This window comes from Dreissena polymorpha, chromosome 2, assembly GCF_020536995.1.
Source record: "Dreissena polymorpha isolate Duluth1 chromosome 2, UMN_Dpol_1.0, whole genome shotgun sequence".
Lineage (NCBI taxonomy): Eukaryota > Metazoa > Mollusca > Bivalvia > Myida > Dreissenidae > Dreissena > Dreissena polymorpha.
Window position 1 is genome coordinate 6,931,988 of NC_068356.1, and position 27,865 is coordinate 6,959,852.

General features: G+C 36.3%; 2 protein-coding genes across 2 annotated transcripts in view; both read right to left on the reverse strand.

Moving 5' to 3' along the window:
- Positions 1–71: 71 nt before the first annotated feature.
- LOC127865611 (uncharacterized) lies at positions 72–21,874 on the reverse strand. Its single transcript, XM_052405480.1, has 10 exons — positions 21,594–21,874; positions 17,284–17,414; positions 15,439–15,546; positions 14,348–14,476; positions 8,256–8,492; positions 5,854–5,904; positions 5,371–5,445; positions 3,891–3,930; positions 624–680; positions 72–79 (listed from the first exon to the last, which is right to left on the reverse strand). The coding sequence occupies exons 1-10, from the start codon at positions 21,724–21,726 to the stop codon at positions 72–74; spliced, it is 969 nt and encodes a 322-aa protein (XP_052261440.1). The 5' UTR covers positions 21,727–21,874.
- The window catches only part of LOC127865748 (ankyrin repeat domain-containing protein 40-like), a 176,449-nt gene continuing 167,759 nt past the window's right edge, over positions 19,176–27,865 (reverse strand). Inside the window, exon 5 of the transcript XR_008042758.1 lies at positions 19,176–19,843. The gene's annotated coding sequence lies outside the window, so the exon portion shown is untranslated. The remainder of the gene's footprint in view (positions 19,844–27,865) is intronic.

The window sequence follows — 27,865 nt, forward strand, 5'->3', positions numbered from 1 at the left end:
AGTGTTGAGGAAAAAAATTTGGATAAGTATTATTTTAAAGAAAAATGTTTAGTCCAACGTCCGATACTTTGTCAAAAATCTATGGACCAGAACAAAACTCAAACTTGATCTGTTACTAATGGAAGCAGAGCCCCACACCTAGTCAGGTAAATATCTGCAAGTGTTTAGCAAAATATGTCTGAAAATCTGTTATAGTAGAGCCCAAACTTCCCCAAAATTGAATGGACTGGAAAAAAAATTAAACTTGATCTGTAACTCATGCAGGTAGATCCACATAGTAAAATGGGACTGCACTGCGGATGATAGACTGAATTAATTCCCATCATTCTGTTGTCAAATTAAATATGCTCTGGGAAAACCAGACTTAATGCATTTACGTCTTATCAGGAAAGACACTTTCTGCTTCATCAGAATTTTTGTTTGAAGGGTGTCTCTCCTATAAGCAAATCCAGTCAAGGCAGAAGATGTTGTCTCATATTATCCTGTATGAACTGCACAGATGAATCCGTCCCGTTTTCCCAAAGCAAGGCTAAAATATATTTATCAAAGGGAACAACTTCCAAAATCAGAGGTCAGGGGGAATTTAACCTTCCACTTCATTTCGCTACCCAAAAGCCCCTTACCTTGTTCATCATCTGGTGGGCACTGTACAACCTCATCCTCATGGTCTGCAGTATCATCTGGTGTTGAACAATAAATTATTCAAATTCCATAGCACATATTGAAAAGGAGAATCTCTCATATCGTATTGAAAAATAGATTATTGAAATGATAAATACCATAACACAAATAGGGAAATATCTCATATCTAAACTTAATCTTGTTAAAACAAAGACAAATATTGCACAACATTTCTAAATACAAGTTTCTGTATACAAAAAATATATATATTAATGTACACTATCAATAAAGCAGGTGGGGATTTTAAATAATTATGAAGAATAAGTATTTCTTAATCAAGAAGCATGTAATTTTACATGTGTGCCTTGTTTGGAAATAGGGTTAAATGCAGGTGTGTTAAGTGTTCTCACAGATTAAAATGTGCATGGACTGCACAGGATAATCTGGGATGACACTTTACACACATGGACTGCACAGGCTAATCTGGGATGACACTTTACACACATGGACTGCACAGGCTAATCTAGGATGACACTTTACACACATGGGTTGCACAGGCTAATCTGGGATGACACTTTACACACATGGGTTGCACAGGCTAATCTGGGATGACACTTTACACACATGGGTTGCACAGGCTAATCTGGGATGACACTTTACACACATGGGTTGCACAGGCTAATCTGGGATGACACTTTACACACATGGGTTGCACAGGCTAATCTAGGATGACACTTTACACACATGGGTTGCACAGGCTAATCTGGGATGACACTTTACACACATGGACTGCACAGGCTTATCTGGGATGACACTTTACACACATGGACTGCACAGGCTAATCTGGGATGACACTTTACACACATGGACTGCACAGGCTAATCTGGGATGACACTTTACACACATGGGCTGCACAGGCTAATCTGGGATGACACTTAACACACATGGACTGCACAGGCTAATCTGGGATGACACTTTACACACATGGGCTGCACAGGCTTATCTGGGATGACACTTTACACACAAGGACTGCACAGGCTAATCCGGGATGACACTTTACACACATGGACTGCACAGGCTAATCTGGGATGACACTTTACACACATGGACTGCACAGGCTTATCTGGGATGACACTTTACACACATGGACTGCACAGGCTAATCTGGGATGACACTTTACACACATGGACTGCCCAGGCTAATCTGGGATGACACTTTACACACATGGACTGCCCAGGCTAATCTGGGATGACACTTTACACACATGGGTTGCACAGGCTAATCTGGGATGACACTTTACACACATGGACTGCCCAGGCTAATCTGGGATGACACTTTACACACATGGACTGCACAGGCTAATCTGGGATGACACTTTACACACATGGGTTGCACAGGCTTATCTGGGATGACACTTTACACACATGGACTGCACAGGCTAATCTGGGATGACACTTTACACACATGGACTGCACAGGCTAATCTGGGATGACACTTTACACACAGGGACTACACAGGCTAATCTGGGATGACACTTTACACATATGGACTGCCCAGGCTAATCTGGGATGACACTTCACACACATGGACTGCACAGGCTAATCTGGGATGACACTTTACACACATGGACTGCACATGCTAAACTGGGATGACACTTTACACACATGGACTGCCCAGGCTAATCTGGGATGACACTTTACACACATGGACTGCACAGGCTAATCTAGGATGACACTTTACACACATGGACTGCACAGGCTAATGTACTGCACAGGCTAATCTGGGATGACACTTTACACACATGGACTGCACAGGCTAATCTGGGATGACACTTTACACACATGGATAGCACAGGCTAATCTGGGATGACACTTTACACACATGGACTGCCCAGGCTAATCTGGGATGACACTTTACACACATGGACTGCCCAGGCTAATCTGGGATGACACTTTACACACATGGACTGCACAGGCTAATCCGGGATGACACTTTACACACATGGACTGCACAGGCTAATCTGGGATGACACTTTACACACATGGGCTGCACAGGCTAATCTGGGATGACACTTTACACACATGGATTGCACAGGCTAATCTGGGATGACACTTTTCACACATGGATTGCACAGGCTAATCTGGGATGACACTTTACACACATGGACTGCACAGGCTAGTCTGGGATGACACTTTACACACATGGACTGCCCAGGCTAATCTTGGATGACACTTTACACACATGGACTGCACAGACTAATATGGGATGACACTTTACACACATGGGCTGCACAGGCTTATCTGGGATGACACTTTACACACATGGACTGCACAGGCTAATCTGAGATGACAATTTACACACATGGACTGCCCAGGCTAATGGACTGCACAGGCTAATCTGGGATGACACTACACACATGGACTGCCCAGGCTAATGGACTGCACAGGCTAATCTGGGATGACACTTTACACACATGGACTGCCCAGGCTAATGGACTGCACAGGCTAATCTGGGATGACACTTTACACAAATATACTGCACAGGCTAATCTGAGATGACACTTTACACACATGGACTGCACAGGCTAATGGACTGCACAGGCTAATCTGGGATGACACTTTACACAAATACACTGCACAGGCTAATCTGAGATGACACTTTACACACATGGACTGCACAGGCTAATGGACTGCACAGGCTAATCTGGGATGACACTTTACACACATGGACTGCACAGGCTAATGGACTGCACAGGCTAATCTGGGATGACACTTTACACAAATACACTGCACAGGCTAATCTGAGATGACACTTAACACACATGGACTGCACAGGCTAATGGACTGCACAGGCTAATCTGGGATGACACTTTACACACATGGGTTGCACAGGCTAATCTGGGATGACACTTTACACACATGGGCTGCACAGGCTAATCTAGGTTGACACTTTACACACATGGACTGCACAGGCTAATCTGGGATGACACTTTACACACATGGGTTGCACAGGCTAATCTGGGATGACACTTTACACACATGGACTGCACAGGCTAATCTGGGATGACACTTTACACACATGGACTGCCCAGGCTAATCTGGGATGACACTTTACACACATGGACTGCCCAGGCTAATCTGGGATGACAGTTTACACACATGGACTGCCCAGGCTAATCTGGGATGACACTTTACACACATGCATTAAACCTCATTTTCTCAGAGCAAGGCTCGTGTTTGTTAATACAGATTTTACAGCAAGAAACATACCTATGTAATGTTGTTGAATCATGGTACCATCAATGTTAACCTAAACACAAAAACAAATATTTACACTTGTTTATCTCAAGATTAATCACGCAAAAATTTCCAATCACAACTTTTTTGTTATGAAACATGCAATAAACAAACTCCTATAAAATGCTTAATATTATAAATTTAAATCAAAATCTTGTGATTAGTGCCCGTATGCCCTTATTTACAAAAAAATAAATATTTGTGTGTGCGAGTGTGGAAATCTTAATTTGGGATTTGTTTGGACGCCAATTGGGAAAAAATATACCCTGGAAATCTTAATTTGGGACTTGTTTGGACGCCAATTGGGAAAAAAATCCCCAATTTTGGGAAAGTGCCTTTTTTCCAGTACTTTAGAAAGAATAAAAATTGCTGCGCAGGACACCATGATAATATGTACATTTCCACCTTGTAGGGACTTTGAATATTAAATTGTATCAAAATCCAGATCACAGGATCATCAATAGGTCACAGAAACATATAATTCATAAGAAAATGTCAATTATTGATTAAAGGGCAATAACTCTTTTACAAGCAGAACAACCTGAAAACCTCGTCCACCTTATAGAGATGCTGCTTACAAAATGTAATGAAATTCGACCTAAAGGTGCCTGGGATCAAACATTGAAATTAATTATCATTCAAAGATAAATTATTCCCTGAAAATCTACTGAGCAGAATGAACTGACAATATGTGCATAGTCAAACTAAAAGGAAAGTGCATATTTCCATTTCCATGAAAAAACAACATATTAAAATCAAAGAGCAATAACTCCTTGAGAAGATCAATTAGGAAATATGTATTTATTCGCTGATTGGAAAAGTGCCATTAACCGGCACTTTACAGACAGAAGAAATGGCTACAGCTTTATTGAGCCTACTAAAATAATTTCCAAACAAGAGATGAGTTTGTCAGAAACACAATGCCCCCTAATGCTCCACTTTTTTTACCTTTGACCTTGAAGGATGACCTTGACCTTTCACCACTCAAAATGTGCAGCTCCATGAGATACACATGCATGCCAAATATCAAGTTGCTATCTTAACAGGTCGCCGTGGTGTAATGGATAGGGTGCCGCCTAGCGACCAGGAGGTCATGAGTTCGATCCCCACCGCGGGAGCGTTCTTAAGATCTCCCCCAAAAACACCAAGTACTGGTTCTAGGCCCAGGAAACGGACTCAAGAGCGTTTATATAAGCCTTAGGCTTTCGATGCAATCGAGCTTAAACAAATAGGTTTAAACTAAACTAAGTTGCTATCTTCAATATTGCAAAAGTTATTCAATATTGCAAAACTTTAACCTAAAACTTTAACCTAGGTTAAAGTTTTGGGACAGAATGACACTAAAACTTTAACCTAGGTTAAAGTTTTGGGACAGAATGACAGACATACAGACCAATTCAATATACCCCCGATCAGACAATCCGGGGGCATAAAAAACTAAGCATCTATTTACCTTAGGATTCCATTGTGTTGGTGGTTTGACTTTGGTTTGGTGTTTTGTGGAGTGATCCTTTTTCTTTGTTACACCCTGATTACATAATATGCATATATTACAATAATGATCAAACCATGAGGCTATAAACAGTCAAGGAGTAAGGAAGCAAAAAATGCTCCAGAAAATATCCTTTGCTCAGTACAAATAAACTCTTTTCCACTTACATACGTATTTTAACACATTTGTAGTCCCTTGGAAAGTTATATTTAATTTAAGACCCTCTTACTAGATTCAAGTTGTTAAGGCTTCATTTCCAAACCTTAGATACTATTAGCAGCAAACAGCATAAAACCTGAACAGACTGCGAGTTACTCGCAGGCTGTTCTGGTTTTATGCTGTTTGCACATAGCAATTTTCTGTTTGCCTCTTAGTGGAATAGGGTTAACTTAGAAAATAAATTGGAAAAAATATTCTAACCAACCAAAGTTTGAAAATATTTACCGTTCTATGTTTGCGTTTGCTACCCTCTGCCCTTTGCCTGCTGCCTTTAACCTGTGTAAAAGAAGATGTTAAGTACATTTTTGTTTCACATAAAGAAATAATAACAGCCCTGTCACAATTATTGACATTCCTACAGCAGGTTTTTTTTTGGCCTGATTTTATAGCCGAAATTCGGCTATGTTCCCAATCCCAAAAAGTATACTTTTTTCCCAAAATGTGGCAAAAAATTCCCAATTTACCAAAAACAAAAAAAATAAACAAAAAAAATGTATTTATTTTTTTTAGAAAGAAGTCTTATTTGTATTTTATCTCAGTTTTAATTCAATTACATCTAACAAAGTATTATATGATTTTTTTCTTTTAATTTGAATGATTATAAAGAGTTATATCAAATTTAGTATTTCCCTAATCAGTGGACTTTTCGCGGGGAAAAAAGGCTAATGAATTTATTTTCCCAATTTCATGAAATTGACGATACAATTCCCAATTCCAAAGCCATGGGCTATCTTCTCAAAAAGTGGAAAAAAAACCTGCTACAGAATATTATGCTAGTACCGTGTTCTAAGAATTTTAACCGTCAAGTTTCAAGTGTAAAGTTGTGCATTGAAACTTGCAAAATCAACTAGACTGATCAAAGTTCTCATGTAGCATTTCATTTATTATTATACCTTTTTGATGTATTATTATTAAAAAAAAAAATTAATAATTCACTAGTTTATGTTAAGTAAACAAGATTTTCACTCAATGAAGATACTGGCAGTCAGACAACGGCTTAACGGCGGTTGTATTGAACTTAAAAGTATTTTGCAACTTGAATTATGCAGAAACATAAATCTCTAAACACGAGGGCCATGAGCCCTAGGGCACAAATATACTGATTAAGTTTCATGAAGATTTGACAATAAATGTGGCCTTTAGGGAGTTAACAAGGTAAATGTTGACGACAGATGCAGCACGACAGATGCAGCACGACAGACAACGCATGACGAAAAAAAGGTGATCACATAAGCTTACCATGAGTAATTGCTTAAAGCCACACACATTGAAATGAAAGTAAATTTAAGTACAAGGGCTGTTTGTAAAACATGCATGCCCCCCATATGGGCTGTCAGTTGTAGTGGCAGCCTTTGTGTGAATACTTTTTTGTCACTGTGACCTTGACCTTTGACCTTGTGACCTGAAAATCAATAGAGGTCATCTGCCAGACATGATCCATGTACCTATGAAGTTTCATGATTATAGGCCTAATAATTCTTGAGATATCATCAGGAAACCATTTTACTTTTTCAAGTCACTGTGACCTTGACCTAGTGACCTGAAAATTAATAGGGGTCATCTGCCAGTCATGATCAAAGTTCCTATGAAGTTTCATGATCCTAGACGTAAGCATTCTTAAGGTATCATCCGAAAACCATTTTACTGTTTCAAGTCACTGTGACCTTGACCTTTGACCTAGTGACCTGAGAATCAATAAGGGTCATCTGCCAGTCATGATCAAAGTTCCTATGAAGTTTCATGATCCTAGGCGTAAGCATTCTTAAGTTATCATCCGGAAACCAATTTTACTGTTTCGAGTCACTGTGACCTTGACCTTTTACCTAGTGACCTGAAAATCGATAGAGGTCATCTTTCAGTCATGATCAATGTACCTATGAAGTTTGATGATCCTAGGCGTAAGCATTCTTGAGTTATCCGGAAACCATTTTACTGTTTCGAGTCACTGTGACCTTGACCTTTGACCTAGTGACCTGAAAATCAATAGGGGTCATTTGCCAGTCATGATAAATGTACCTATCGAGTTTCATGATCCTTGGCCTAAGCATTCTTGAGCTTTCATCTGGAAACCATCTGGTGGACTGACGGACGGACCGACATGTGCAAAACAATATACCCCCTCTTCTTCGAAGGGGGGCATAATAAATAAGAAACATATTTTAAACGTGTACGTCTAGAAGTCCCACTTTCGGTTTTAAAAGCAGTACCGTTTGAAAAATACATGAAATAAATTACTTGCTAACTAGGCTATAGATTTAATTTTATCGATGCCAATTAGAATATATCTGGTGGTTACATGGTAGAAATCCGTCTTTTTTACGCTTTTAAACTTAAAAATAACCGCGTTTGTCAAAATGGACGTATACTTTCGGTCTTAAAATTAAAAAAATAAATAAATTACTTGCCAACTAGGCTATAGATTTAATGACAGTTTTGCACACTTTCAAATTGCATCTATATTTATTGATTAACATGTATTTCATTTCAAGGTAGGTGGCTTCAAGTGAGCTAAAAAGTACAATTTCTTGTATTTTAATGTGTATTGGCATGTTGTAAGCTCATGCATTAAATCCAGATTTCGCAGAGCAAAGCTCATTAGAAATATCAATATGTGTCAGCTTTAATACCTTCACTTTATGCTCGCCATTGGGGAATTTTATACGTAGGGCTTTGTGCATATGGTTCTGTATGGTCCTGATGGTAGGGTAGAAGCGTCTGTTGGTCGGGAGGATGGCAGGATGGCAGCGCAGCACGTACTGCTCCAGATGCTGTTTCATACTCGGGGAGTCATACACACCCTCGTCTATAAACTGGACTATAGCATCTATCAGCTCCTTGTCTATAGGCTGGGTTAATCCAGCCTCCTGTAAAGATGAGTGACATATTAGCTGGACTATAACATCTATCAGCTCCTTGTCTATAGGCTGGGTTAATCCAGCCTCCTGTAAAGATGAGTGACATATTAGCTGGACTATAGCATCTATCAGCTCCTTGTCTATAGGCTGGGTTAATCCAGCCTCCTGTAAAGATGAGTGACATATTAGCTGGACTATAGCATCTATCAGCTCCTTGTCTATAGGCTGGGTTAATCCAGCCTCCTGTAAAAATGAGTGACATATTAGCTGGACTATAACATCTATCAGCTCCTTGTCTATAGGCTGGGTTAATCCAGCCTCCTGTAAAGATGAGTGACATATTAGCTGGACTATAGCATCTATCAGCTCCTTGTCTATAGGCTGGGTTAATCCAGCCTCCTGTAAAGATGAGTGACATATTAACTGGACTATAACATCTATCAGCTCCCTGTCTATAGGCTGGGTTAATCCAGCCTCCTGTAAAGATGAGTGACATATTAGCTGGACTATAACATCTATCAGCTCCTTGTCTATAGGCTGGGTTAATCCAGCCTCCTGTAAAGATGAGTGACATATTAGCTGGACTATAACATCTATCAGCTCCTTGTCTCTAGGCTGGGTTAATCCAGCCTCCTGTAAAGATGAGTGACATATTAGCTGGACTATAACATCTATCAGCTCCTTGTCTATAGGCTGGGTTAATCCAGCCTCCTGTAAAGGTGAGTGACATATTAGCTGGACTATAGCATCTATCAGCTCCTTGTCTATAGGCTGGATTAATCCAGCCTCCTGTAAAGATGAGTGACATATTAGCTGGACTATAACATCTATCAGCTCCTTGTCTATAGGCTGGGTTAATCCAGCCTCCTGTAAAGATGAGTGACATATTAGCTGGACTATAGCATCTATCAGCTCCTTGTCTATAGGCTGGGTTAATCCAGCCTCCTGTAAAGATGAGTGACATATTAGCTGGACTATAGCATCTATCAGCTCCTTGTCTATAGGCTGGGTTAATCCAGCCTCCTGTAAAGATGAATGACATATTAGCTGGACTATAACATCTATCAGCTCCTTGTCTATAGGCTGGGTTAATCCAGCCTCCTGTAAAGATGAGTGACATATTAGCTGGACTATAACATCTATCAGCTCCTTGTCTGTAGGCTGGGTTAATCCAGCCTCCTGTAAAGATGAGTGACATATTAGGTGGACTATATCATCTATCAGCTCCTTGTCTATAGGCTGGGTAAATCAGGCCTCCTGTAAAGATGAGTGACATATTAGCTGGACTATAACATCTATCAGCTCCTTGTCTATAGGCTGGGTTAATCCAGCCTCCTGTAAAGATGAGTGACATATTAGCTGGACTATAACATCTATCAGCTCCTTGTCTATAGGCTGGGTTAATCAGGCCTCCTGTAAAGATGAGTGACATATTAGCTGAACTATAACATCTATCAGCTCCTTGTCTATAGGCTGGGTTAATCCAGCCTCCTGTAAAGATGAGTGACATATTAGCTGGACTATAACATCTATCAGCTCCTTGTCTATAGGCTGGGTTAATCCAGCCTCCTGTAAAGATGAGTGACATATTAGCTGGACTATAGCATCTATCAGCTCCTTGTCTATAGGCTGGGTTAATCCAGCCTCCTGTAAAGATGAGTGACATATTAGCTGGACTATAATATCTATCAGCTCCTTGTCTATAGGCTGGGTTAATCCAGCCTCCAGTAAAGATGAGTGACATATTAGCTGGACTATAACATCTATCAGCTCCTTGTCTATAGGCTGGGTTAATCCAGCCTCCTGTAAAGATGAGTGACATATTAGCTGGACTATAGCATCTATCAGCTCCTTGTCTGTAGGCTGGGTTAATCCAGCCTCCTGTAAAGATGAGTGACATATTAGCTGGACTATAACATCTATCAGCTCCTTGTCTATAGGCTGGGTTAATCCAGCCTCCTGTAAAGATGAGTGACATATTAGCTGGACTATAGCATCTATCAGCTCCTTGTCTATAGGCTGGGTTAATCCAGCCTCCTGTTAAGATGAGTGACATATTAGCTGGACTATAACATCTAATAGCTCCTTGTCTATAGGCTGGGTTAATCCAGCCTCCTGTTAAGATGAGTGACATATTAGCTGCGTTCTGGGAAAACTGGTCTTCATGTAAGAGAGTAAAGTGACATCCCAGAATAGCCAGTGCAGTCCACACAGGCTAATCAGGGATGTCGCTTTCCACACAAAGCGGATTTTTGTATAGAAGAGACTTCCTTTAAACTAAAAGTTCCATATAAGCAGAAAGTGTTGTCCAAGATAAGCCTGAGCAAACTGCACAGGCTATTCAGGGACAACATTAAGCACATGCATTAAGTGCCCAGTGTCCCCAGATCAGGGCTCAATAACCCACCATGCACACCCCGCCATACACTGCTTTACAACAGGAAAAACAAGAAACCGTCGGAGACGGGTGATTCTCCCCAAAGGTTTTTTTGTCACAATATTGCACTATATATTCAGATCAAAGGAAACGTCTTGAGGGCACAGTAGTTGGGGGGGACAAGAATTTTTATAGAAAATTTCAAAGGGCCATAACTTTGTGAAAAATCATCCGACCAGAACCCGCTGATAATATGCACATCTCCTCTTGGTAGTGAAGCTTTCCATAAAGTTTCATTGAATTCCGGTCATTAGTTGCTGAGAAATAGCCCGGACAAGAATTGCACTATATGTACAGTTAATGGAAAATTTCAAAGGGCCATAACTCTGTGAAAAATCATCCGACCAGAACCGGCTGATAATATGCACATCTTCTCTTGGTAGTGAAGCTTCCCATAAAGTTTCATCTAATTCCGGTCATTAATTGCTGAGAAATAGCCCGGACAAAAATTGTGCAGGGACCGACGGACGGACAGACAAAGCGGCGAATATATGCTCCCCCAAAAATTTTTTGGGGAAGCATAACAACCAAACCCACAGCTAATATGAAGGTCACATCATTGATTGTTTCCTTCTGGTGGTGGTGGTGGTGGTGGTGGTAATGGTGGTGGTGGTGGTGGTGGTGGTAGTAGTTGTTGTAGTAGTAGAAGTAGTAGTAGTAGTAGAAGAAGTAGTAGTAGTAGTAGTAGTAGTAGTAGTAGTAGTAGTAGTAGTAGTAGTAGTAGTAGTAGTAGTAGTAGCAGTAGCAGCAGCATTACAATATCAATACTTAAGAATGATCAAATGGGAATAGGTAACCTAGCACTGGCAGTAAATATGGGGCTCATTTACAGGTCAGATTTGGAATCTCTGCTGTAAAATGAGATTTTAAATGAATTAAAGGGAGGCAAATGCTGTAATAAAAAGAACATGCATAAACGGTAGTTGTTTCCCTTGTTTGAACCATGCTAAATCCTTAAAATGCCTATTTCCAGTAACTGTGACCTATACCTTTGACCTAGTGACCTCAAAATCAATAGGGGTCATCTGCCAGTCATGATCAATGTACCTATGAAGTTTCATGATCCTAGCCCCAAGCGTTCTTGAGTTATCATCCGGAAACCACCTGGTGGACGGACCGACCGACCGACCGACATGAGCAAAGCAATATACCCCCTCTTCTTCGAAGGGGGCATACAATTTTAAAAATTACAAAATTCGGAGCAACTGTAAGAAAAATGCCCATAAGTACAGAAACATGTGTAAATTTAGTTCCAAAAGCGCATTATCTGCCCGTAAACAAATCAAATGAGCACTGAAACTGAACATTTCAACCAAATGCAGATAAAATAATATTCAGATGGGTTTTTGCAATTAAGTTACAAGCAATTAAAAAGACCTATTATTCCCAAATGAGAAAAAATATTGCTACACTTTAGTAGATTACACAAGTGAAAATCATATCTTGCAAATCTACACATCCTAGTGATGGCATATTTTATGTTTTAATTAAGTCTCTCAGGGAATATTTAAGTTATTTACTACATAAAGTTATAACATGTCGCATCAAATTTTGATCATCATAAAATTTGGTGATTTTGTAACAAAAAACATCATTTTAATTTTTTTAAAGTTCTTTATATGTTTCCATATGCTATCTACACCTTCAGTAATTAGTCTAATATTCTGACCAAGTGACATTAAGATTAAGTTATAAATGTGGCTTCAAGAGTAGTTAGATAGAGGAGCATTGGAGTTCTTCAAGACACAAGTATGATCTTTGTGAGAAACAAATCAAAAGTTCTATTCAGGGACCTATACAAACAAAGTTTGTATAGGTCCCTGTTCTATTTAAACCTCCAAGGGAAGTACAAAGACGGACACACCAGGGATTTTTTTCCTTCTTTATAAAGTACATGTAAAACGTACTTTCCAAATTAAGAAAAAGCTACAAAATTCCAAATTGTGACTTTTCATTTCAGCGGCATTTGTTATGCCCTCTTTCATTGCAAGTTCCTTTATTTTTTGCACAACCTCTTTGTCCAGGCACTGCCCATAGCCAGCCTCCTTCAAGAAAGCAACTTCTTTATTTGTGTAAGTTTCATAAATAACAATATTTATCTCCTTCTGCTTTTCCAAAAGTTTTTAAAGTTTCTTTCTACAACCCTTATTTTAAAATATCTCAGGCCTTTTCCCAGGTGCTTTAAGCACCAGGCACCCCTGTGCCTTAATCTTTCATGTGCTCACCAATTTGTGTTGCTGCTTCAACATCAGTGATTTTTTTTGCTTTAATTTGTTACAGCCTGTGCCTTTTGAATTGGGAAAATTTGCGCTATAAACCGTGAAATTGGAAAAAATAGCGCGATAAACCATGAAATTTTTGGGAAAAATTAAGCATTATAAATAGGATTATAAGTAACAGAAGTGATATTGTTTTAAAGTGCATGTTCAGGGAGTTTTCTAGAAAAGGAGTCTGGTCAAATTGTTTTTTTTTTAATCAATAAAAGTGGCAAGTTTGGGAATGATTTATGGACAAAAATGACTAAATTCAAGTTATGTATTTTGTAAGATGTTTAAAAAAAAATAAAGTTGAGACCTAGATTTAAGAAATTATAATTAAGTTATATGAGACTTCTTTCTAAAAAAAAAAAAAAAAAAAAATTTTTTTTTTTTTTTTTTGGAAGTCTGGCTTTTTTTGGGAAATTTTGGTCAGAATTTTGGGAAAAAACGTGTATTTTTGCGATTGGGAAGCAGCCGAAATTCGGCTGTACATTTTAGCAAAAAAATCACTGAACATGTATGTAAAATCAACCAAAGACACAGTGAAATTAAAAGGTTGGACAGCCTTTCAAATGCTGTTTAGATATTAATTATTTGTACATTATTTGTACAATAATAAGTGAACCGTCTTAAGTATAGTAAGGTTCAATGTAGCACCTTATAAATTAAACAAATTCAAAGGGATACCGCAGTACCACACAAATCACGCATATTTACACCTGTGCATAAGCAAATGTCTGGGGAAAGGCCTGATATCTGTTTCACATAATGTAATTAAAATTAAAAAACTTTTACCATTTAAGTGCTGATAAAGCAAACAAGAGGCCCAAGTGTGCCATGAGTCACTTACATGAATACAAGCAAACTTACATGCAAATGTTATAGTTTCACTGAAAAGCATCTGACATAATTACTTTCTACCTCCAGTTTCTTTCTGGGAATATTTTGGGACTTTTTTTACCATTTACATATACAGGAATAAAATTGGCCACCAGTGCGGAGCTTATTTTGATCACAGGGCCATAATTTTATGAATTGTGGTTGAGGTCTACTGGATAATGTATCATGCCCTAAAGAATCAAAAACTATAATGAAAACATCAAGGACCCATTCTTTTCCATGATATCTCTCTTTATAAGCTGTGTCAGGGTGAAACAGTTGAAACTTACTTTTCCAGTAACGTGAAATGAATGGTCTTCAATGCTGGGCAATCTGAGCAAAAATCCTTTAGTTCCAGCATCAACGTTGGCTCTTACTTGTCTGGCAACAGTTTTTTTTTGTTTTGACGTCAGTACATTCTGAAACAGAATAATATTATTTTATGGAAGTATTTTAAAAAAATCTGAAAAACAAGAGCTGTGTTCGTGAAACACAATGCCCCCAAGTGCGCCCCTTTGAAGCAATATATTTGACCTTTGACCTTGAAGGATGACCTTGTCCTTTAACCACTCAAAATATGCAGCTCCATGAGATACGCATGCATGCCAAATATCGAATTGCTTTCTTCAATATTGCAAAATTTTGACCTTTGACCTTGAAGGATGACCTTGACTTTGACATTTCACCAATCAAAATGTGCAGCTCCATGAGAAAAGCATGCATGCCAAATATCGAGTTGCTATCTTCAATATTGCAAAATTTGACTTTTGACCTTGACCTTTCACCACTTAAAATGTGCAGCTCCATGAGATATGCATGAATGCAAAATATTGACTTGCTATTAGATCTTCAATATTGCAAAATTTGACCTTTGACCTTGAAGGATGACCTTATTATGACCTTTGACCACTCCAGAATTTGCAGCTCCATGAGATACATATGCATGCCAAATATCAAGTTTCTATCTTCAATATTGCAAAAGTTATGGGCAATGTTAAAGTTTTTGGACAGACTGACGAACAGACAGACGGACGGACAGTTCAAAAACTATATGCCAGAAACACAATGCCATCTACTGCGCCGCTTTGAAAATATTTTTGTTTTTTGTTTTTCTTGACCTTGAAGGATGACCTTGAACTTTCACCACTCAAAATGTGCAGTACCATGAGATACACATGCATGCCAAATATCAAGTTGCTATGATCAATATTTCAATAAAAAAACACATTTCTTGAAACCTAAACCAAAAGTGTGACAGAATTTCAGAAGGACAGACAGACAGTGTGATCACTATATGCCCACCTTTGGGGGCATAAAAAAGGCCATGTCAAATTTACAAATGCGTAATTAACAAATGTGTGTATTCCTAACAGATACATACATGACTGTTAGGAAGCATAATTCCTTCTTTGATCAGCACCTTTGCTGGGCATCCTAATTTTTTCGTCTGTTGAGCATGAACACGCTCACCTTTGCTGTATCCATGTTCCTTAAATCATGAAAAATGAGGGTTAGGATGGCCATATATCACTCACCTGACCAGCGTTTTTTCTACAGGCTGGAACTACTATGAAATCAACAGAAGTCAATAGAACATTTTATCGACAAAATAGCTTTCATTGTGATTTTTTACCAACAGCAATGTATGGCATTTTAATTATTAGCATTTATAAGGACTTTTGAACATGTGTAAGAGATTTATTATCTTCTTTGGGCCCTTTGTTGGTAGAGGTCACCTAGATGATGCTTCATGCCTTCATGCCAAATATCTATGGTCAAGCCATTGTCATTTCGGAGAAAAATATGTTTTTTAAGTTTAAACACTATACATATAAGAATAGGAGGTCAACTTGACTATCTTCCAGACCAAATATCTATGTTTAAGGTTTCAGAGATTTTTTACGTTTTTACAATATACATATATGGGAAACACATTGGCCCACAGGTCGGGACTTTTTTGACGCTATGGAAATAGTTGTATCAATCTTGGTCAAGGAACACTAGACAATGATATACTGGTATGCCAAATATTTATGCTCTAGACCTTGTGGTTAAAGAACAGAAAAATTTTGAAGTTTTACCACATACATATATAGACGGAAAGGACTGACGGACAACGCCAAAACAATATCCATCCGCCTTCGCCGGGGGGATAATACAACAAGAGGGCCATGATGGCCCTGAATCGCTCACCTGACTAACCTTGCTACATCAACTTAAATTCTATCAGACCCATATACAATCCCTAGCCAGATTTCATCCATTAATACATTTTGACAAAATTTCATTAAGACATGATGAAAACTGTGACCTCTTTCATCTACACAAGGTTTTACATGAATTAGCCCGGTGACCTTATTTTTGACCCCAGATGACCCATATACGATCCAAAATCAGATATGATCAAGATAAACATTCTGACCATATTTCATTAAGATCAGACGAAAACTATGACCTCTATTGTCTAAGTAAGGTTTTTCAATTATTTGACCTAGTGACTTAGTTTTTGACCCCAGATGACCCAAATACAATTCTAACCCATTTCGTGAAGATTAACATTCTGGCCAAATTTTATTAAGTTTGGATGAAAACTGTGACCTCTACTGTCTACACAAGTTTGTTTTTTTAACTTTGACCTAGTGACCTAGTTTTTGACCCTAGATGACCCAAATTGGATCCCAACCCAGACTTTAACAAGACAAACATTCTGACATAATTTCATAAAGATTGGATTAAAACTGTGACCTCTATTGTCTACACAAGGTTTTTCTATTATCTGACCTAGTGACCTAGTTTCTGACCCCAGATGACCCAAATACAATCCCAACCCAGATTTCATCAAGATAAACATTCTGACTACATTTCATAAAGATTGGATGAAAACTGTGACCTCTATTGTCTTCACAAGGTTTTTCTATTATCTGACCTAGTGACCTAGTTTTTGACCCCAGATGACCTAAATACAATCCCAACCCCGATTTCATCAAGATAAACATTCTGACCAAATTTCATAAAGATTGGATGAAAACTGTGACCTCTACTGTCTACACAAACAAATTGTTGACGGACACACGCACGCACACACGCAGGCACAACGGACGCCGGACATCACACGGTCAATTAAGCTCACAATGTCACTTAGTGACAGGTGAGCTAAAAAGTTGCTTCATGAAAATCTAAATATATTTGCACAACTTTGCTTCAGCTTATGTCGATAGTACAATACCTTTGGAGATCTTGAATTATGGTTTGGTCGGTAATTTTTGCCATGATGACAAAAGTACACTTTAAATCCAAGGCTGATGAACGGTTTCCCATTCAGCCACTGTACCCTTTTCTTGTTGACAATATTTGAGCCTGATTCAATAACAAACAAGAACATATAAATAAATTGATTATGTTTCTACTCTTACCATATGTTTGCTACATAACAAGCTATTATCTACTTAATGAAAAGGTTTGTTTATGTCTATAACTCAAGTTCTAGTTAAGAGTTGTAATGTTTTGATAAAATAAATAACAGGCCGTAACAAAAAAGTAAACGATATATATGTTTCTTCTAACTCTTGTTATTTTGAATATGAATATATGAAGTATATTGAAGGCTGGTGACCTTAAACACAAATAAAGCATGTGTTTTTTCCTACTCTTGTCATTTTGCATGTGAATAAATGAATTATATTGACTGCTGACACTGTGAAACACAATTAAAGCATGTCTTTTTTCTAGCTCTCGTCATTGTGGATATGAATAAATGAAGTATATTGAATGCTGGTGACCTTAAACACAATCAAACGATATGTTTGACTCTTGTCTTTTTACATGCGAATAAATGAAGTACATTGTATATTGACAGCTGCCATCTTAAAACACAATTAAAACGTGTTTTTCCAGCTCTTGTCATTGTGCATGTGAATAAAAAAGTATATTGACTGCTGCCACCGTGAACAACTATTAAAGTATGTGTTTTTTCTAGCTCTTGTAATTGTGCATGTGAATAAATGAAGTATATTGATTTCTGCCACCGTGAAACACAATTAAAGCATGTGTTTTGTCTAGCTCTTGTCATTGTGCATGTGAATAAATGAAGTACATTGACTGCTGCCACCATGAAACACAATAAAGTATGTGTTTTTTCTAGCTCTTGTCATAAATGTACCAGGCTTGGCGAAATTGACGGTCCGCCGGTCCTGACCGGCAGATTTCCAATTGGTCAGGCAGGTTTAACAAGAATGTCCGTCCTGGCGACAGGCTAAATGGGAAATGAATGCAAACAAATCATTCTTTTTTTCAAAGTTGAAAATTTGAAGAGCAAATCCCTTACACCTGCTTCAAACTCAGTCGCAAAATCGGCAACTGCGTTCTAGCAAAAGAGATCTTGATAGCTTTGACATATTTTTCGAGTAGATAAGGACATTAAAATATGAATTTCCTTATAAAGTATGGCTTTAAAAGGTTGTTTATAAAATACAAACAATGTTCTAGTGATATCTTTATAACATGCTTTAGTCATAGGTCTCCAAAAATGTTATCATTTTACAATTTAGTGTCCGTTTAATAACCGCAATTTTATTCGAAAAGGAGATTGCTAGACACTGAAGAAGATATGGAAATTGAAGAAGATTGTCCAGACTATCTGTATCAAGAAGAATTTACATTGAAAAACTGTTATCTTAATTATTAGGATAAAGCACTGGCAGTGGCTTGTTGAGCTGAAATAGAGGGTTATGTTAATGTACATAGTTGTGTTGTTGTTTTTTTCGGTCCGGCTAAATTTTTTACGGACCGGCACATTTTCTGAAATGCCTGTCCGGATGACCAGCAGAGTTTTTCCACTTTCGCCAAGCCTGATGTACATATGAATAAATGAAGTATATTTACTGCTGCCACCGTGAAACACAATTGAAGAATGTGCTTTTTCTAACTCTTGTCATTATGCATGTGAATAAATGAAGTATATAAGGCCTTTTCCGCCCTATGCCACGGGTCCGAATATTGGACCCATTCCCAATGCAAATCTGGTTGTTTTTTTCCCAATTGAAAAAAAAAATCCCAATTCCAAAAAAAAACAAAAACTTTTAAACCTTTAAATATATAAGTTAACCTGATCCAGTGTAGAAAATAGAAAAATATTGCATAATTAAATTATCTGTTGCCTTGAATTTGTTTTGAAAACAGTAAAATATCTCAAATTGATTATTTAAGAATTTCCTTATTTCCCCCAAAATCCGACAATTCAAGCTATTTTGTTCCCCTCAAAAAAGGCCAGGCCCTTTCCCCAAAATCAGATAAAAACAAGGGACAAAATTGTCACAAAACCAGGTTTTCATTGTGAAAAAAAATCTGATTAAGGGAGACAACTCAAACTGAACTTTTGAAATGAACAAACAAAATTAACCCCCTTTGTAAGTTTGTTTCAAAATAAATCTATTTTAAGTTGTGGTGACCTTGACATTGGAGATATTGACGTGATTCTTTCGTGCGACACACCGTCCCATGATGGTGAACAAATGTGCCAAATAATTGTAAAATCTCACAATGAATGACATAGTTATGGCCCAGACAAGCTCATTTATTGCCAATTTTGACCTTTGAACTCAAAGTGTGACCTTGACCTTGGAGGTATCGACGTAATTATTTCGCGCGACACACCGTCCAATGATGGTGAACAAATGTGCCAAATGATTTAAAAATATGACAATGAACGACATAGTTATGGCCCGGACAAGCTTGTTCCGCCCGCCCGCATTCGCCAATCTAATAACCAGTTTTTTCCTTCGGAAAACCTGGTTAAAAACCTGGTTAAAAACACCTGCATAATATTTTGTAATTTTTTTATAATATTTTATCAAAATTAACGGCTTCTTTGAAATATAAGAAAAACTATTTACATGCGATAATTTTCCCAATTTAGCCGGTTTTGCGATTAATTGTTTTCCCAAAATGGGGGTTTCACGACGCGAAATTCCCAAAATTCCAGTGTGGCGTTTTCCCAAAATGGAGCGGAAAAGGCCTGTATATTGACTGCTGGCACCGTGAAACACAATTAAATGATATGGCATGAAACAGGTTTGTACAGCGGGGTTTTCGTTACCGGGGCGTTAAAGTTCTTGGGTAGAATTACAGAAATACCCGCTAAGAGGCAACTTATGCTGTCAAGAGTGCTTAATAATTAACATTAATATTATTTTTGGCACGTTAACATTCACGCAACACATATTGGGAATGGTTTGACTTTTCAACAACGAATATTGACAAAAATACACAGTTTGAAAAAATAACCTTCGTTAATGAATTATATACACACAAGGTATGAAACGCACTATATGCCTATTGCTGAAAGATTGTTGAACACTGGGCGTGACCGTTTTCATCGAGAACACACATGTTGCCATGCCTATAAAACCTATACGAGGGTTATTTTTTCAAACTGCATATTTTTGTCATTATTTGTTGTTGAAAAGTCAAACCAAACACAATAGGTGTACTAGGGGTGTCACGTTTACAGATTTTCGAAACGTTTAAACAAAATGAAATAAACGAAACGTTACTGTTTAAACGGTATCCCTATGTCCGTTTAAAGCATCAGTACCCTCGCATTTCCAACTTGAAAATAGTATTTTATTTCTGGAAGTTATATTCAGTGCATATTCTATTCGCGCATTGACGTCATATTAAAACTATAAAATATTATAAAACAGACCATCCGTATCACCACATGTGTATTCGTCATTCTATAAAAACGATTTAAAGAACGTTGAAAATAATGTAAAATCAATGAAAAATACTGTTTCGGAAAATGACACTCCGAAACAAATGCACGTATTTGCACATGAAATACAATGCGCATATTGTTTGACCGCAGAAAATGAAAAACTAGTTAACTAGCAAAAACGTAATATTATCAATATATAATTTGGTTAAAATATTGCTTTTCAACATGCTCCCGCAGTGTTTTACATGTTCTTGGCTAATCAATCACTTAAAATATTGCACTGTTTTGTTGCCAAGTTGTAAGATTTACAGAAAGTAGCGAAGATTTTCTGTTAGTTTCCGTTCATGTCTGTGCCATCCGCTAACCAATCAGAAATAAATTATTGCCGAATTCTTTAGCCCGGATGTAGGGCAAGTACCTGGATTTCGCTGTTCGTCATCAATATACTTCGTATGGCTAGTTGGCTACGCTAATATTTATTATATTGATATTGACTGTCGTTTAAATGTTTACTGTTTTGGTAAAAGTTTTTCAGCCAAACACGAAATGTGACCGTTTAAACGTGACATCACTTGTTCATTTAACAATCTGGCTGTCAGGGGGGGGGGGGGCAAATTTAAATTTATGATACTGCTTGTGTGTTTCATCAGTGAATTATGCAAGATCCTATCTTAATATCCGCAGTATTTTGATAACTAATTAATATTAATCTGGAATTCAGTAATTCTACACACCGATTGAAACACAATTAACGCACATGTTTTAACTAACTCTAGTCATTTTTTATATTAATAAATGTATTTTGACTGCTGGTGACCTACCGGTACTTCTTTTACCAAAGCCTTTGCTGCTGTAGCCAACAGCATATCTCGTATTTGTTTGTACTTCGTGGTCACGAAGGCTTTTTAGGCATTCTTGAAGTGACCCAAAAATCACGGTCACATCCTCGGCCATTTTGTAGTGGAACAGTTTTCAACTCGCAAGGCAGAGAAAGAACTCCTGTCATCTACCATCCCTTTACAAATAGGGTCTTCGATTGATTTGTTCCATTTGTAAATGCCACAAGCTGTTCTAGCTTTTCTAACTTGAACGGTTTACGGCAAGTCAAATCGTCATAGGCTATATTACACTAATTCCATTTCCCATAGGGTCCCATTATAAAACTGCCAACTTTCAAAGCATTTCTCTTGTATCTCCTATATATCAAATTTTGCAAGACCGGTATCATTTTAAAAATAAATCTGTCCTCTTTCAATAAATGCAGTCAAAATATATGGTCTCTCAACTTCTAAGAAAGTAAAATTCGCCCAAAGGCAAGCACCCTCGGAAAACAGAGTTTCGAAAGTGAAATTTCGACAAAAGCCCCGTACTTCAATAAAAGCATCCCAAAACAGTCATCTTTCAGCGTAATCCCCAATGAAATGCGCCAAATGTTGCAGACACACACAGGATGCAGGAAATAATCACAAAAAGCATGGGTGCGATCGCTAAATCGCTTTTAACAAGTTGTCACTACATCTCGGCAAAACAGCGTATATTATGTTTGGGCCAATAAGAAAAGTAAGCAAACTAAAAGTGTCTCCAGTAAATTGTAATGGCGATACGATAAAAAATGTTAAGAAGGTTAAGTATTTGGGCCTTCAGATTGTAGATACTCTTTCTGGTGATAATATTGTAAATAACATCGTTTCTAAAGTAAATGCAAAACTTAAATTTTTATACAGACACAAAACTTGTTTAGATTTTAATTCTAGAAAACTTTTAAGTTCAGTTCTTTTACAATGTCATTTTGATTATTGTTGTTCATCTTGGTTCCATAGTTTAAATAAAGCCAAAACGAAAAAAATACAAATTATGCAAAATAAAGTTATCAGATTTATTAAAGATTACGAACCAAGAACCTCCATTACCAATGATGATTTTGTACAATTAAAAATGTTAAATGTGGAAAACAGAGTGAAACAACTAAAATTAAATTATATGCATAAAATTTATTATGGAAAATGTCCTTCATATCTCAGCAAGAACTTTGAAAAATCATCAAGATCTGGAAAAAGTAATTTCATAATACCAACTGTGACAAATGCTTATTTCAAAAAAACATTCAAATACTCTGGATCTACAGACTGGTATTCCCTTCCAGAGGACATCAACAAAGTGGAAAATTTTGACAAATTTAAAAGAATGGTTAAAAAACATCTACAAAACAAACAAACTGAGATAAGTAAGGACATATATATGTATTATTAATATAAGAATATGACTGTAATATACAAACAATTGGAATATGCGACATATACTATTTGAATTGAAATGTATCCATATTCGCAATTATATGTATTAAGTTAAGCCTCATGTTTGGTAATATTTTTTATTGTTTGTTATAACATTGGTTTAGTTGTCGGATTGAGACAAAACTCTAGGTTATTCACATGTTTTCTCTCAATACCAAAGTATATGTGTGTAAGTTAGATCATATAACAACTTGATCTTTTTTTCTCGTACTTTTAATAGACCCCATTGGAAATAAGCTTTTAGCTTAATGGGTTATCCATAGGTCAAATATAACATTTAAATTGATAACTAATTTTTATAACTGTTATAATATATATAGATTTGAATTTATTTAAATATTTATATATTATTTGATAAATACAGCTGTCAGAATGACATTGGTGTAACTATGTTTTTATGCTTGTATGTATTGTGATTTTGGTATATGCGTTTGACCTAGAATGTAAATGAATAAATAAATTAATACTGAAGAGAAAAGGAACTCTTTAGAAATAGGCACTACTTTCGAATGGACCACGGAGGGATACAAAATGATTTAGTGTAATGTAACCTTAAAAGACAGGGTGAACAAATCTCTATAGACTTTCGCCTTAAGGGGTGTTGCTGCAGTTTTGCTGATTTTTTTCCACCAAATAGATTTTGTTCAAAATTTATATTCAAGTACTATATATAAATACTATATGAAAAATGAAATAAAAATATAGGGTCACCGGCCTTATTTTGATTTTATTCACCATTTTATAACATGTACTTTTTTATTTAAACTGGAAAATTGCCTCAAACCAATTAATAACCTATGAAATAGACAACATATAGATATTATATAAGCTGAGATACATAAAATACCATTTAATTAAACAGCACAATGCCAAAATAAGGAAAACACAAGTTAAATTAAAAAAAAAAAAAAAATTATTTTTATATCACCCCAAAAAACATCATTTTTTTACTATTTTTAACACCAAAATGTAATTTAAAAAAATTATGCCAAATAGAATTCTGCAAAACTGCTCAAATATGTTCATCTACGTGTTGTCATCATAAAACACAAATAAAAAAGGGGGTCACCGCACTTTTAACCGAGATTTTTTTTTAACTATCCCTACCGTCTACGTCCAATTTTATAAAAAATACATCAATTAGGCAAAACCCAAGTACCGGTACATAGATATTACGAAATATGCATAAACATTAGAAATTGTTTACAATCTTAACTGGGATCACAACAGCTTACCAAAAGACATTAATAAAAAACAATATTTAATCACAAACATAATACCACACAGTATCAAACTCGACCTTAATCATTAATAACTTACATGTACTTGTTCACAGATTTCGGCTTGTTTTGAAGTTTGTGATTAAATGCTTTAAATTGATAAATTTAAACGACATGACTAAAAAGCTCCAGTATAAAACAATAATGAAATTAAAGAAATAAAAAAAATAAAATAAAATTAACCCCACCTGGGATTGAACCACTGACAATTGAATTATGAACCAACTCGGTCATTTCTGATGATACTGATAACAAAAATATTGAGTTGTGATAATAGCATCATCGGTGTTGCTATTAATATATTCTCGGTCGAAATCATGGAGGACTTATACATTACAAATGCAATTCGTAATGGCAATAAGTATGTTTTCAATCCTTATTGTCTTTCTGAGTTGTATTAAAAACAACGGTAGTGGATCCAGTGTGACTGGGATGTTATTCAGGTAAATTTTGCATAATTTCGCAACCTGTCAAATTGTGTTCTTGCATCATGAAATGTCTAGAAAGCATCTTTCGTCATATACTAAGTTTAAATGCTATTGTTTCTATGCTGTATCAGTAATATCGCCTTCATATTACAATATTAATGAAATAATAATTACTCTTCGAAATTAAATCACAGTGATAGGGCGATTACCACAACTATACCGCTCACCGTCGAAATTTTATACTTTTGTCACAAGCACCGTATCGTTCTGACGAAAAGAAACATGGCGGACGAAGCAATATCAGGTAACCGGGTGACACAATATTTTATTATAAGACAATGCAAAGTGATTGCCACTTGCGAAGCACTCCACCGAATTTCTGAACCAATATGTCGTCTATTTAAAAGTTTACCAGTCGTTAAATATTTAGCATGACTTTGAAATAGTGTTTACAAAAAGTCGTGTCGCGCTCGACACCGTTCGTACTTGTGAGAAAAATGTAGTAATCAGATGATTTTCGATGTGTCAGACCTGATGTGACATACTTAAATCATTGTATATATATATATATATATATATAGGAACATGCCATACGAACCTGTTTGTTTCAATAGCTGTTAAAGGCCTATTTTTTGGTGAAAACATACATCACTTACATAAACATCGATGCACCGCGCAACACTGATTATGAGCACCGTATTTATATTCCGTGTAACTGAAATTCGTGGCACCGCTAACTTCTGTACATGGTTTTAAATGATGTGCTAGAACGAGCCATCGTGAGCTGAATTTATTTACGATATTCTTCCATTTATCAAAGTTGCATGTCCCAGAATTGACCTTGAAAATGATGGCATGCTTGCACCGAAAAGGTTGACAGGGATCGATTGTCTTGCTTTCCAGTACGTGGCGTGGAGGGCACATGTTTAAGTCTCATGTTTCAATTTATCTATTGTTGTGGTGAAATACAATCATTATTGATAATTATTATTTATTGATTTCAGATTCATAATCCGTATCAATATTAGAAAGAAGATGTCCAGCTACGATTATGGAAAGGTATAAGCAAATGTTGGTGTAAAACTAACCGAAGGAAATAATAAATTTAGTCATGTATAGAGTGTACAAAGTGATGTTGCATTGGTTAAATTAACTGAAATATGAATTTGGTATTTGTGGCCAAAACCAAAGATATATACCAAAGATGATCTCGACTACTTATATCAGAAACAAAGGGGTTACAATTATAAAAAAAATATTTTTGAGACTGTCTATAGAAGCTTGTGAGTGCATGTCTCCATAGATAAGACATTACAGCACTGTCAGTTTTAACGAGATGTAAAGGGTTCGAATCATATATAGTTATTTCCGTCAAGAATTAAACAAAAATATTTGAAAACCAAATATTTTCAAAGTACATTGTAATATTGCTTAAAAACCGTTTGTACACTTGTTTACCATCGTGATTCTAATTAGGAAGCCATAATTTGACATTGTTTAAATATTTTGCTTTATATTTGTTAACAACTATGATCCCAAACTTACCACCTCATTTCTAATTAGAATAGCTTTATAATACTATCAAGCACTGGGATAGTGCTTATTTATTTATTTAACCATAAATTTGAACGTCTCTTCCTTCTGAAAGAAAAACGATCAGAATAAAGCGGTGCCACAAAATCATAAAGATGCGGTGCTTTTACGGATATTGTTGGGCGGTGTTCATATTTCTATAATGTCAGTGTTGAGCGGTGCATACTTACTAACACGTGTAAATGTAAAAATCACAGTTTTATTCAATAAAGCATGCCGTAATTAATGTGTTGTAAATTGATTCTTCTACCATAAAATAGCGTTAAACAAAAAAAAATTCATTTAATGGGTTTAAAATCTGCAAAATACGATTTTTCGCGTCATGGAAGTCAGTTCTTTCACGACATGCTCAAACTGTTTTCACTATTATGAAGTTAATAGCGACTCAATTTTGATGCGGTAAACGGCAATTAGATGTAAAATATATTCTTCGTTCGGTGGAATATCATTTTATTACCAACTTACCTTCTTTTCTCGTTTTTTCATTGATGTCTGGACACGCCAAAAAGGTTTGCGGCCATGTTTTTGACAGAAGGATACGGTGCTTGTGTCAGAAGTATAAAATTTCGACGGTGAGCGGAAAAGTTGTGGTAATCTCACTACCATCGTGAACTCACCATAGACTGCAGCAGAACACGTATTGCTGATTACTCTTAAAAGTTGTTTACAAAATTTATGGTGAAAGATTGCATCGAATGGTACACAAATATTTAAGGGGCATATCGACGGCTAGTATAGCCTTTTACTTTCCGAAATATATTTACACATTGAAAAGAACATATTAAATGATTTCTCAATACACAGACATAGATATTAAAAATCTTCTGTAAATTATGTATTTTAATATTTTTCTTTAGTTTTCCATTTATCGTCTGTTTTACCTGAAAAGAAAACAAAATCAATTTTTATAATTGTTTAACAATGTGCTAAAATGCTTTTGTTGTCAGCAATTAAATAAATCTCGAAATATTTTACAAGAGTGTTCATTTTACATAGATCTTTACATAAAGACATCTTACAGTTTGGTCATTATACATCGACTTCCTAATATTAGTTTGGAATTATCCATACACTAGTTAGGTCATTATCCAATTTGTATATTCTTGTCCCAAACAAATACGAATATATTGCGTTTTCGAGCATTTACGCCAATCAATTTTTTTACATACATATATGAAAGGTTAATACACAAGTCCAAGCATTTAAACATTCGATAATAATTGTTTTTGGCTTTAAACTTTCGACAATTTCATTTACTTTTCCAGATTTTCAAACATATTTTATATCGACGTAATTGTTTTTAATTGTTATGGGTTAATTAGCGCATCGTATCCGGAAAATAACATTGTATCAAAAAGAAACGTTTTTTATGTTTTTTAAGGGCTGTGAAAGTTTGCATTTCCAAACTAATAAATAGCCATTTGAAACAATAAGAATTCGCTAAAACATCTGAAAATTAATGTCATCGGTTTAGTATTTAGTATTTTATTAAGACATT